General features: G+C 33.3%; 1 protein-coding gene across 1 annotated transcript; it reads right to left on the reverse strand.

Annotated features, from left to right (window-relative positions):
• Positions 1-405: 405 nt before the first annotated feature.
• LOC111635386 (probable cation-transporting ATPase 13A3) lies at positions 406-12,584 on the reverse strand. Its single transcript, XM_023380339.1, has 6 exons — positions 12,492-12,584; positions 10,667-10,819; positions 8,703-8,823; positions 3,365-3,437; positions 1,155-1,305; positions 406-1,006 (listed from the first exon to the last, which is right to left on the reverse strand). Exons 1-6 carry the CDS (start codon positions 12,581-12,583, stop codon positions 820-822), a joined length of 777 nt encoding a protein of 258 aa, XP_023236107.1. The 5' UTR covers position 12,584; the 3' UTR covers positions 406-819.
• Positions 12,585-14,312: the final 1,728 nt, after the last annotated feature.

Here is a 14,312-nt window from a genome sequence, read left to right on the forward strand (position 1 = left end):
ATCCTGTGGGATCAAAACAATGTCCAAATTCAATGTAAAAATATGGATCATCATTGTGGTGTTACAACACCATTTTAATTATTTTTATTATTATGATTTTATTTTTATTTTTGATATTTTTGTAACAGTTTGCCCACAGTAGGAGGAGCCACCTTACCTTAAGCGGAGGGGCACTTAAGGTGTCCCTCTTTGTGTTGGACATCTTTTTTTGTTTTGCATTTCACCAAGAAAGAGGGCAAGAAAGCAAGCAAGGACTACAAATGTGGAAGTGTATAGAACTTTATTTTTATCCATTTGCATAGACATTTTTGGGGACAATTCTTCCAAACAAACTACCTCAGGACTTTCCTATTAATAAGATTCTACAAGGTGAAATAGTTTTGTGCTAAAACAGGAAAAACGGGAAAATTTTGTAATCAACTTCATGCACTTAATATTGTAGTCTTGTTGAGTTTGTTGTACAAATTAAATCAGATTCTCCTTAGTCTGGTACTATCGGGAATTACACCATCCTGATGTACATGCTAATGCTCAAAACTGTGTAAATACAGAAATAAAACCACATTTAGTATGATTTTCACAGATACATGTGCTATATTGATATAATATTCTGTATGTATATCCAAACCATTTGTAATTAATTATTTATCATTGCTATGCATGCTAACTATTTAGTATGCCCCTATGCCCTATGCCTGCATGGGCCCTTTCAACTGGTACTATATATTATTAAAAGTAAAATAATTTTAAAAATTAATATAACATACCAATATAATAATTTAATAATTAAATTTGAGTAAATTTTATTAATCAGATACATTAAGAATAAAGATGAAAATAAAAATTTTTACTGTTTGTATAAAAAGGTTTTCTATACGGAGGTCCTGAAGCAAATATAACAGCTGCAATAACATATGACATTGTATTGATGCTGATAATGGTTGTTCCTGAATATGCAGGTTCAGGATAATGAGCTTTAGTATGATTGAAATGAAATGTTTCATACCTATATAAAAAGAACAAATTATTCATGATTAGTCTCAATTTTGGTTTAGCATAATAAACTAGCAGGCTATATTTGGTTTTAATATAACTATTAGGCTTGTTTATTTAAATTATAAATTGTTTCTTAATAAATAAAAAGTTTTAAGTACCATGGTTGGGCAAGACAATAATAATATCCAAATATGTGTACTCCAATTTGAAAAATAATAAATGATATCATAGAAAACTGAGGAAGAAAACTGAGCATTGTTCTTACAGGTAGCCGTTTCACAAGTCCAGTAAAAGGTTCAGTACCACCAACTAAAATAATAATTTTTTAAAAATAAATATGAAATTATTCTCTTATTTCTTTCGTGATTTGTAAAACAAAAATCTTTTTGGTGCAATATTCTATGCTGAATTTCAATTGTCTACAATTGCAGTGACTAAATTAACAGTGCAAGTATTTGTTATATACTGTATTTTGACGAGTATAAGTCACACTTTTTTTTACTACTTTTTGGGGCTCAAAATCATGGTGTGTCTTATACTCGACAGGTAACCATTTTTACAGTGAAATTATCTACAGTAGTAGTCCACTCTAGAGACCAACCTGTGCAGTGATCTGTTAAGCACATGGTCCCTCAACTGAATGGCTAGAGTACCTAGATTATCAAAATAGTGACACATGAGTCATCGCCACCATGTTCTGTCGACTGTCATCACGTGACCTCTGAGTTTACATTAATTTAAGAAATGACGATTATTTCAGTTTAATAAAGGTATCGATTCACCCATCTGTCATATTCTTGAATAAAAAAAAACGAATAAAATGCATCTTTTTAATAAAAAAATGAATAAAATGCAATCTCCCATTAAAAAAGTTTTTTCTAGATTTTCTGTCTCAAAATAGGGGTGCGTCTTATACTCGACAGCGACTTATACTCGTCAAAATAAGATAATTTATTCATACTCTAACTATACAGGTGACCCTTAACTTTCGCACATACCTGGTTCCTGAAAGTGTGTGTGAATGTTGAATGTTCGAAAGTACAGGGATGTAAAAAAATATGCACCAAAAACTGTGTTTAAAATATTTATTCCTTAATTTTACTCTTATTTTTCAAAATTGCACATATTGTAGATCTGTTTGTATCATATGAACATCTGAGTGAAGCAAAAGATTCACCATTTTCAGAACATTTAATTATTTTCATCTTCGTCTCAATTGTATGAAGTTTATGAGTCCTTAATTTCTTTTTGTTCATATCAACACTGCAGTTTCTCTGTTTCTCACTCATGATTATCAATTTATAAGGATGAAATATTTAAACATAAACAAATAAATTGGCAAAACACACAAGTTGATGCATGCCCTAATGCAAGACTAAAACTGTTTTGACCTCTTGCTCGGAACAACACAGTAGTGATTAGGATTCTGAGAAATTCGCTATTGTAGGAAGTAATGTGTGTCCGAGAACGTAGAGCTACCACACTTTGTAGTGTATGAGCGTTCTGCATGAAAGGAAACTTTTTCATTATCGACAAAAATATTTAAAAAGTTGAACTTTAAAAAATGTGCAAAATAGCGAATTGTGCGAAAGTCGAGGGGCGCCTGTAGTATGAATAAATTATATTACAAATATTTGCATAAAATATTACAAATATTTGTATAAAATATTACACCAAAAAGTTTTTTGTTTAACGAATTACAAAAGAAATAAGAAAATTACTTAAACTCTGAATCCCAGTAAAATAAGCAAAATAGCGAATTGTGCGAAAGTCGAGGGGCGCCTGTAGTATGAATAAATTATATTACAAATATTTGCATAAAATATTACAAATATTTGTATAAAATATTACACCAAAAAGTTTTTTGTTTAACGAATTACAAAAGAAATAAGAAAATTACTTAAACTCTGAATCCCAGTAAAATAATTAATATAAAAGTATGTTTCAAATAATTATACATACTGTAATTGCTGTTCATAATATTTGTGCAATAACAGTATCATTTCATACAGTTTGATAATTTTCAATATATTTATATAATGTTCTTTACATTAAGAATATATAAAAATATTTTAATTATTATTATGTATTAAAAGTTGATGTTTTCTACATATCAATCTTAATAGAAACATTAATTTTTTTTTTGTGAGTAATTTTTTTCACTAATCTCTAAAATAAATATAAATTGTATTTTTTAGGATATAAAATTTTTATATTTATGATATTAATAAAAAAATCATTCAGTCTTACAAGTCATTCTGTTATTTTTAATAAAAAAATAACAGAATGACTTGTAAGACTGAATGATTTCTATGAAGAATTTTTAAAACACATAATCATCTATAATCAAATGTGACAATTCACTTACATAAAATTGGTGGTAATAAGTTCATTACAATATCAATCATAACATAAGCTCCTTCTGATGGTTTTTGACCATCCTAAAGAAAGAAATAAATAAATATCTTTTATATATCTTTTTAATCAAATTTAAATTCTAAGAAAATAATGATTATTAATCTATCATTTTTATGATTTGAAATGTCAAAAATGGGGTTGCCAGGCACTTTGGAATAAAATCCATGTCAAAATGAGTTACTTCCAAAAGAGACTGGAACACTTCAATTCCAGGACATGTAGGATGTGTATTTTTACTCTGCCAGTATTGTATTTAAAGGTTTTGTTGTTTCTTTTAATGCTTTTTCCAGTTAAAGTTGTTATTAAAAACATGTATACTATCTACTATATAAATGCTAAATACATTCTTTTAACACCCTGTACAGTAGACCCCCCTATAACGCTTAGATACGTTCCACGCTAACCAAAAATTACGTTGTAGGAATGAGCCAATCGCATCCCGATAGGTGGGAACTTTACGGACTAAGGCTGTTCGAAAGGTTTTCTTCTATAAAATTAACCGATTCTAGACTAATTCCACTCAACATTTCCAAAATACGTATAATTTTTTGGGAATAATCTGTATAAACTATGCTATAAACAAAAAATTGTAGGATTACTTACACCGTTCGACTACGCCGTTGCTTAAAGCTGGTTTTCATCGCGGAACAGCACNACTGCAAACCGTGATACTTATTGTGACATTGTGACAATGCCAGGTTGCAATTTTTAATCATAGTTTTAATTTATTTAATTTAAACTATATGCTCTCAATTTCAAATTAGTAGTGTCTTATCCCTATACATCATACTTCTAATAACAACAGAGTCATGCTAGTCATCTATGTAACTACATTATGGGGGAACTTTTTGAAATGAAATCATGTGACTTCTGGTCTAAACCAAAAGTTTCTATATAGTTAATTGGGGCCTCCTGCCCCTAAGCTTTCCATATCTGGTCTTGACTTTCATCTATCAAACACTATTCTCAAGATTAAGGAAGGACAGACAGACAGAAGACAATGGAAATTTATAGGTCTCCAATTTTTTCAAATTGCAGCCCAAACAATGTTAAAACAGCTGGAAAAGAAATTTTTATCGTTAAAAGATTCAATTACAAGTTGTTCTGAAGATAATATATTTAGGAATTGTGTTTACCTGAAATAATGAATTTAAAGAGCATTTAATATATACCACACTAATGCATTGTAAAAATATCTAGTTTATATATTGTCTAGGATAAAAATATCTGATCTAAGAAATCGATTTAAACTATTTAAAGCCCTAGTACTTTCTATTTTATTGTACACTTTCCCAATGTGATCATAAGAATATATATGTAAAGTAGAAAACATATAACTTTTTTACATTTAATCCTTCAAGTAAAGCAAAATATTCTGGAATATGCATTAAATTATGAAATGAACAGATTTTATATCTTTTCTTTTATACATAAAACAAATATACAGTAATACCTCGATTTACGCAAACCCGAAGTTACATGATTTTCAAATCGCGTCGATTCATCTTTTGTTTGAGTGCCACGCAATTCTTGATTACTCACTCCCCCCACACTATTGTTCAGCTTACATGTTTGGATGTGTTGCATGAATCAACACATAGCCACAATTTATTTTGTGTAATTTATTTCTCTGTTTGCTATATGGTTGGCTTTCTTTGTCTTTTCTGACCCTAATTCGGTGGCTTTTTTTCCTGGTTTCTCAGGTTTCGCTTGGGTTACCCCCAAGTGACAACTCCAAAAGTCAGAAAGGAACTCATTAAACTCAGGCACTTAGCTATATCCTGGACAAATATCAAGGTTGATGATTTCCTTCACATCACTAGGTGTTATAACTGCTGTGGAGTTAATCATATAGCACAGGAGTGCCCTGCAAGCCAACATTGTAGCCACTGCTCAAAGGGTCACCATTTTAAAGAATGCAACCGAAAAGATCAGCCTCTCTGTTGTATAAATTGTAAGACCTATAACAAAGACTTGCAATCCGACAAAAGAATACCAACCAATCACAATGCCTTTGATCCTTACTGTCCGCAAATCCTCAGATTAAAGGAGCAAGCTATCAAAAAGACCAATTATGGATACTAGGCTTATCAAACATAATATAACACTACTACAAATTAATCTGCAAAGGTCTAAGGCAGCCACAACCGAAGCCCTCCAAACTGCCATTAATCATCAGGCTGACTTACTAGTGGTGCAAGAGCCCTATTGCTTCAAACAGAAGATTGCTCTCTTTGGCAACTACAACACTCTTTACTATACCAATGGTCACGACACCCCTCTCACTAGGGTCATTATTATGAACAAGAACATTGACGCCCAACTTCTGGTCCACCATAGTACCAGTACCTACTATTACACAACAACTCTCATCAATGTTGGTGGCAATCTGATTATAATCGTCTCTTTCTACTGTGCCCCTTCTGAGGACATCAACATCCCACTGGACTGTCTTCAAACTACCATCCAGCAACTCAACAACCACCCTGTCTTAATTGCCAGGGACTTCAATGCCAAGTCCGCTCTGTGGTACAGTCCAATAGAGGATCCCAGAGGTTACAAGGTTACTGAGTTTATGAACTTACTGAACTTTCAATCTCAGAACACCAGCATCCTTCCCACCTACTCCTGTATGACTGGTGAGGGCTGGGTGGACCTTTGTTTGGCTAAACGGGCAACCTCCTGGCTCTTACACTCCTGTTCCACACTAGCAGAGCACTCTGTTAGTAATCACAAGTACATTAAAAGTATCATAGGCACTCCAAGCTTAAGGAAGAATGTGCATATTGTTCAGAAAACTGACTGGGAGCAATTTCAAAGCCACATAAAACAAAACTGGCATTGTGGCCCTATCACCGATATCACAAACACCGAAGAGCTAACTACCATCATTGACGACCTTCAAAAAATCATTCATATTGCCTATCATGCCACAACCAAAGTTAAAACTGCCAGGCTCTCTGCTCCCTGGTGGACTCAAGAGCTCTCAAACCAGAGAAGGTTTTTAAGGAAAGCCAGGAACAGTTACAGGAGAGAGAAAAGAACACAAAAGAAAATCTCAGACAGCATTACCTAACCCTCTTCAGGAACTACAAAACTGCAATTAATTGAACTCACACCAACTCCTGGCAAGATTTCTGCTCGAGCATAGGTAACTCAAGGCCCTGGTCCACTCTGTACTATATCGCCAGGGGCAAAATCAAGAACACTAGGATCCCTGGTACTCTCAACCAGAACATTAGCAACCTCAGCACCTCCATTTACAACACTTACTCCCAGATACTACGAAACTTATTCCCAACTGACGACCCAACACAGGATAACAACTACCAAGCCAACATCCACTATCACTGCAATGAAAATTTGTCCACCACAGATGAAGCCCCTTTTACAGCCCAGGAGGTTGTGAGGGAATTCAACCATCTTAAACTCAGGAAAGCACCAGGCCCGGATTCAATTTCACCCAAAATGGCCTACGAAGCCATCCCCACCACTTTCCATCTAGTATTCAAAAAGTGCCTCCAGCTAGGCCTTTTCCCCAGCTCATGGAAAGTGGCCTCCATCAAATTGATTCCCAAGTGCAACCAACCAACAAACTCATTGGACTATAGACCTATTTCGCTCTTGCCAAAGATTGGGGAAGTATTGGATGCCCTCATGGTAAACAGGGTGCAGCACTACTGTGAAGTGGGGAACAAAATCAATACCAACCAACACGGCTTCAGGAAAGGCAGAAGCACCATCAAGGCCTTAGACTCCATTATAAAGTACATCCGAGAGGCCAAATCAAGAGGGGAGATATCATGGTGATTACAATAGACTTTCAAGGTGCTTTTGATCACTCGTGGTGGCCGGCCATCTTAAAAGCACTAACTGACAGAGGGTGCCCCAGAAATCTTTTCAATCTCTATAGGAGCTATCTCTCAAACAGGCAGATCATCACTTCCACAGCCAACAATCACTACTGCAAGAAAGATGTAACTAGAGGGTGTCCCCAAGGCTCCTGGTCGGGCCCCTTACTCTGGAACCTCATGTATAATAGCCTGCTGGAGCTCAGCTCCACCTTTTCCACAGAATACACGTGCAGGATATAAGGTTATGCAGATGACACTATAGTGGCCATCTCGCATAGGAACCAAGAGGTTCTTAAGACAGGGCCAATGACATACTAAAGAAAATTTCTCACTGAAGCACCAACAGGAAACTAAAAATAAAATATGAGAAGTGTGAATGCATTCTCTTTTCCCGCAACACTCCTCTCCAGAAAAGATCCACTATCAGAATAGACGGAATATGGATTAAAAACAAGAAAGCCGTCAAGTACTTGGGCATCATTCTGGACAACAGACTAACATGGCAGGACCATGTCCACTATACCTATGAAAAAGCTATCACAGTTTTCATTCCCTTTATTCCATCGCCAGGAACCGCTGGGATTATGGGAGTGAGACTTCTAGACTCCTATACACTGCAGTTGTGGAACCAATATTACTCTATGGCACAGAACTATGGGGAAACTCCGTGAGGAAAACCCACATCAAAAGAAAACTGCAATCGGCCCAGAGACTTTCTGCAATCTCCATCACGAAAACCTACAAAGCCGCACCAACTGATGCCTTACTTGCCATCGCTAACATCATCCCCATTGATCTTATAGTAAAAGAAAGAGTCTGGAAGTATTATCATTACAAGATGGCAACTCACCAAATCAGTAGGCAGGAATTTGACAACATCACCACAGGAATTGGGGTCTATACGGAAGCAGCTTTGCTTGCCAACCACATTGAGCAGCACAGCTTGGACTACCTCCCTCGTCCGCATGCATTCCACCCAAAAACTTCTATCGATGCTCAAATTAATCTTCAGGGAAATGACACCCCACAGGATCCACATCTTCACGGATGGCTCCAAGTCTGACAAAGGCATTGGGTGCTCAATGGTGGTCACCTACAACAAAACGAATTTATACCAGGTGCAGTACAAGCTTGGCAATCACTGCACTGTTAACCAAGCAAAGTCACTAGCCATATTCCATGCCCTACAGTGAACTTTGAACAACATTCATCAACACAACACAAAGAACATCACCATTCTTAGCGATAGCCATGTTGCACTCCAGCAACTGAAAAAGCTGAACAGCACCAACGGTCTACCAAAGCATCAACATTATAATTCATTTACGCAGTAACATCAACATCAGGCTCCACTGGGTGAAACGTCATGCTGATAATGCTGGCAACAAGAGAGCAGACTTGCTGGCCCGCACCGCTCCAGAAAGGATCACTCACTATTCTTTCAGTGCTATTTCCTCTAAATGGCTTCACAACCAAATCAGAGACTACTCCTGGAAACATTGGCAAGACAGGTGGGACACTGGTACAACAGGTAGGCTCACCCACCAATTTATTCCTAGTGTGAAACAGTCGCAGTTATAAACACCTGATTCTCTCCTTCTCAACTACACAGATGTATACAGGGCATGGAAACTTTCGCAGTTACCTGAAAAAGTTTCTGAATAAAACTGATGGACTCTGCCCATGTCCTCTCAAAGAACAGGGGCCATATTCTGATCACTGTCTCTGGTCTCTCGTCTCTCATAAGCCGGTCACTGATTGGCTAATCCAAATAATTAGCCAATCAGCGACTGGCTTGTGAGAGACCAGAGACAGCGACCAGAATACGGCCCCAGGAAGACCCACTGCACATTCTCTTTCACTGCCCTATTTACTCAAGCCAATGAAAGGGACTCACAAATGAAATACACAACAGGAATGAGCTCTGGCCCTGTAAGCTTTGGGTCTTCAGGGAAAACAAACACATCTCCAAAGCCTTCATTCAAGACATCAAGATATTGGACTAGCACGGTGTAATCTATGTTTGCATTCCTGTAATTATCATGGTAATAGTAAATGTATTCCCTGTTATTTAATGTAAATCTTTACGTCACTGTATACCAACTACTAAAATTTTTTCTACAAAGTCACCAAATTATGTACGTAAAAGTATTACTTGTGTAACTTTCCACTTTGAAATTTTACTTTAAGTACTGTAAAATTTTACAGTAATTAAGAATTAGATAATGTTTCCTTTAAGACAATGCTATTATTGAAAAGGACAGTTTTAGTTACTGTATTTTCATGTGTGTATCCCAAGGCCGTGTATAACCCATGATGGCATAACCCCATAAAATATTGCTATAATGAAAATAAGAAATTTGTATACCCTGTGCACAAGGAGCAGCTATTACTCTGCAGGCATGAGTTTGTAATCACAAATTAAAACTGGTATACAATTCACCTCATCACAAAACATATACCCTCTTCAAATTGTCTTTTAAACATAGGTGACCCACAGATTATATGCCCAAAAATATACTGTTAATTAAATTTTTTAATTGAAAATTTTAAAAATCAATTGATTGGCTATTTTATATTATGGTATTTGAAAGTCTAGTAAATCTATAATTTAATTCTTTACAATAGATTAGCATGGTGTAGAGATCTTTCAAATAATTGTAATTCTTGGACTTCGAACTCAAAATTGAGTTTTTAATAAACACTTGGTTTAGAATTGTAATTCTATTTCTAATTAACTGTTAAATTTTTTTTTTTCATAATCATAAAATAGTTTAAATAATTTTTAATGAAAATATTAAAAATATATAATTTTCTTAATATTTTAAAACAAAGCTATAAGCATGAAAATTATTTTTACAGACACAATGTAAAATAATTATAAATATTTTATGACTAAGACAAAACCTTTCACACTTTGTTTCTGCAGTTTAATCACTAAGTACAAACATTTTAGGCCATTTTGAATGGCCTTCTTCATTCACACACCTTAAATTTTAATATCAAAAGATAATTAACAACATCAATATCGTCTAAACTTTGTTATCAACAATGACGTCACTAGTAAGAAGAAACCTATGTAAACAGTGACACCATTTGAATATCTGCTAACCGACGTTCCAACCGACCTAATTGTACCTGAAGAAGGCCATTCAAAACAGCTGAAAACGTTTGTACTTAGTGATTAAACCACTAGAAACAAAGTGTGAAAGGTTTTGTCTTAGTCATTTTAAGTAGTTCTAGCTTCAAATGCATAGAAGTATAAATATTTTAAATTACATAATTAATTTTTTCATATTATCTAAAATTCTGAAGTAAAATTGATCAAATAGAAAACAATTTTTCACAAAATTAACTTTTACTGACTGCTAAAATGATATTTACATTTAATAACTTACCTAATTAATAATGGTATGCATTGAATATTCTGTACCCTGGATGTAAAAGGTGATGCTACTGAAGCTTCAGCCACTGATAAAGAAACGCCAGTATGTGCTGCTTTTAATGCTCCACAATCATTTGCTCCATCTCCACACATCCCTACCTGATGACTATAAAAATTAGTATGTAAATATAAAGTTTGGCAATTAAGTTTAAGAACTATGTATATTTTAGAGGAAATTATGTCATAATGAAAGACTTTTAATACTATTCAAAAAGAATTTCTTCTGGGCATTAAAAGTGTGCTCATTAAACTCATTTAAATTTTTCATTCATTATATTGCATTGTCTTTATCTTGAAATAATTTTTTTCAATGTCAATTTGATTTTGAGAACAAGAAATACTTTGCAAAAAATAGTTCAAAGAAATTAGAAAAATGATTTAGTTCTGCAATCTAATGCTTTGCTAAAACTTCTTACTCTAGTTTAATATGATATGCATTCATTGACAAAACAGTTATGCACCAAGAATGAAACTATTAATGTAAAAATATAACAACAATGATAGTAAGTGATTACAAATATTGTAGCAAAGGGACAATTTCCAATGAAACAACAGTACAATTTGAAAGAACCTTTAGTACCTTGCATGACCTTTTACCTGGATACACGTGACAATATTATCAGATATGAAGGCAAACAGATACTTTAAGCTAATTTGCAACAGTTTGTCCACAGACGTTATTTATTTATTTATTTTATATAAAAAAGGAAATGTCTCAAGACAACTGTTATCCTTCCCAAAAAAATAATGCCTGCAACAAAAGATTATAATACAAATAACAAAGAATAAAAATCAAAGATGTTACAACTGCCACTCCATATCTCTTGTATTTAATGGCAACAGTTGGCATCCCATCTGGTCCCACAAATGTGGGCAACAAATCTGGAGACTGGGCAGGCCAAGAAAGACAACATAACAGAGAAATTCCTGAAAATCCTAGCCATGTGATTGAGCATTGCGTTACTGGAAAATGAGTTTGTATCCCTGATCATTTCTCTTTTTGGTCTGTCTGGACATCCTGAACCTTTCTGTCTACCCTAACATCATTTCACAGTTATATCAAAATGGCCCAGATGGCAGGCACTTTGGCTTCCCTCAGCCTAATGATAATGCTTCTAGATCCATCATTGGTTTAAATCAGAATCAGAGTCAATATATATATATATATAGCTTTGTTTTCATATTTTTAATGTCATTGTCATTAAATTAATTATTTTAATATTTCTCAAAAATTATTAACACTTATATGCTTTCCTAAATTTATGTAGATATATTTGAAGATAGTAATAAAGATAATATAATTTTAAAGAAAATTCATGTCTTATGAAATAAATATTTTCCTTTTTTGAATGAAGTATAGATAATAAATCCATTAAATTTAAATTCTTTTTTTTTTAAATAGTAAATAACTAATTTTTACAAACATTTATTTAAATACTTTTCACAAATAATAAAATTACAATGCTAAAATAATTCTATTTTTAATAAAATGTAAATGTAATAAAAATATTATTTAGAAACTTAAATAAATTTGATATTCATTAAAATTAAGAAAAAAATTAATAAATAATCAAAATAAACAACTTGTAACTACTTATGTCTCATTATTAAATTTAACTTCACAAAGGGCACAGAACAATATTGCTCAGGCTGTCAGATAATCAATAAAAATATAACATATTACTCCTGTATGATAGTTATAAATAAAATTCAAATAAATTTAATAAATAATTAACAAAACTATAAAAGTATATTATAATCTCATCAAAATAGCATACTCTAAATTTTGAAGAGCTTCTATTAAATGTAACTTTTGTTCTGGTAACATTCGAGCAAAAATTGTCCCTTTTTGAACAATCTGAAATAACATATTAGAAAATTTGTAATTATAAAAAAAATTATTAATTATTTTCCAGTTTCATTAATATATTATTTATCTACAATTTAGCATTTAATAGTTAAAACATAAAATAAAATTAATAGGATTGTAATAATAAGAAATATATTAATTTAGTAAATTAAATAAGCTATTTTGAATCTTGCAACTACAAGCAGCACACTACTATCTGGTAGCAGAGCTGCTAAGCATCTTTTTGGTGCATGAATGAGACTTATTAATTAGAAAGAGTGAGATCACTGATTTTATACAAATATTGTGTCAATCACCAATGAAGTTCAATTACTGTGGCATGGTTCTTAGCTGATGAAGCACAGAACAGAAATAAGGTCCAAATCACATATCAATAGAATGCAATCAGTTAAAATAAAATTGGCATAAGAATAGATTCTATTACACACATTTTTATTATTTTACAGTAGAATCTCATTTTAATGAATTGCTTGGGTTGCTGGAAATCATCCATTGTTCCTAGAATCCATTATATTGTGAACAACAGATTTCCCTCACACCCAGGAAAGTATCCATTATAAGGAAAAATTTCCATTTTTCAACCTCCTATATATAAGAAATCTAGTAATTGAAATTATTCAGTCTCTTGAGATCTCTATTCTTTACTCTGTAGAAATATGTATGCTACAAGATCATATATTATGCTGTACAGTACATGTTTATGATAAAGCTGATGGAAACTGTAAGTGCAAAAAGAGGCAAATTACTTATGCTCATTAGCACTTCACTGATTTCAGAATTTATTAAAATACTCATTTATCTTGGTTTGTTTTTGTGCTGCTTTTCTGCCTATTGAATACAATAACTGTTGAATACAATAATTGTGAAGTTTACAATAGGTAGAGCTAAAAAATAATCTTTCCAAGTTATTCCAAGTTTCAGAACTGCTAAAAGTAGGTAAAATTACATTGATTTGGTGGGACCTAGGGAAAAAAATCCATTATTATTAGATATTCATTGTTTTATGATCTGCTAAAACGAGATTCTATATTCTTCTAATGTATATACCCTTATAATGCTCTGTATTATACAATTACATTGTTTTCTTTGCTTTTTTAATTCTGTTTTAATCTATTGTCTGCTGGAGCTCAAATAAATGGAAAGACTCAGGTACAACCAGTACTGACATTTAAGAAAAATAAAATATACAATGCTAAGGAAAAAAATTACCAAAACTAATTAATATTTACTAAGTTATTTCATAAAAAAATTGAATAAACCTTATCTTTATTTAATAATTTTATGTTTTATAAATATGCCTTTTACCCATATTAATGTCCAGTGCCGGCCTGAGGCAAGTTTTAGGATGGAGCGAGATCCTATTATGGCGCCCAGGGATGGAACCTCGCCCACGGACTCGAACTACGAGCGTCTCAACAGATAAGGCCATTCACATACTGGTCACACGCTTGCAATTAAAATATCGAAAAGTGAAAAAATATATTTTTTCCTTTAATTTTTTTACCACTAAGGCGCCCCTAGGACTTAGCGCCTGGAGCGGCTGCTCCGTTCGCCCTATGGTAGGGCCAGCTCTGTTAATGTCTTTTACCAATATAGTAGAGCGTCGTTTATCCAAATCAATTGAAGACTGGGGTTGTCCGGAAAATCGATATTTCGGATAACTGATTATGTACGAAAAAATATATTAACCTATCCCATGTTGAAATTTTTCTCCATTGCGTGTCACTTT

The sequence above is a fragment of the Centruroides sculpturatus genome, unplaced genomic scaffold (assembly GCF_000671375.1).
Source record: "Centruroides sculpturatus isolate CEXI.00-Female unplaced genomic scaffold, Cexi_2.0 scaffold955, whole genome shotgun sequence".
Lineage (NCBI taxonomy): Eukaryota > Metazoa > Arthropoda > Arachnida > Scorpiones > Buthidae > Centruroides > Centruroides sculpturatus.

What these genes read in the sequence shown, in the direction of transcription:
- LOC111635386 (XM_023380339.1), bottom strand. Translation starts at nt 12,583, where the DNA reads ATGTTATTTCAGATTGTTCAAAAAGGGACAATTTTTGCTCGAATGTTA. An exon ending in GAAGCTCTTCAAAATTTAGA is followed by an intron (nt 10,820 to 12,491) that starts GTATGCTATTTT and finishes TAATTTTTATAG; the next exon opens with TCATCAGGTAGGGATGTGTG. An exon ending in CTTATTACCACCAATTTTAT is followed by an intron (nt 1,306 to 3,364) that starts GTAAGTGAATTG and finishes TTATTATTTTAG; the next exon opens with TTGGTGGTACTGAACCTTTT.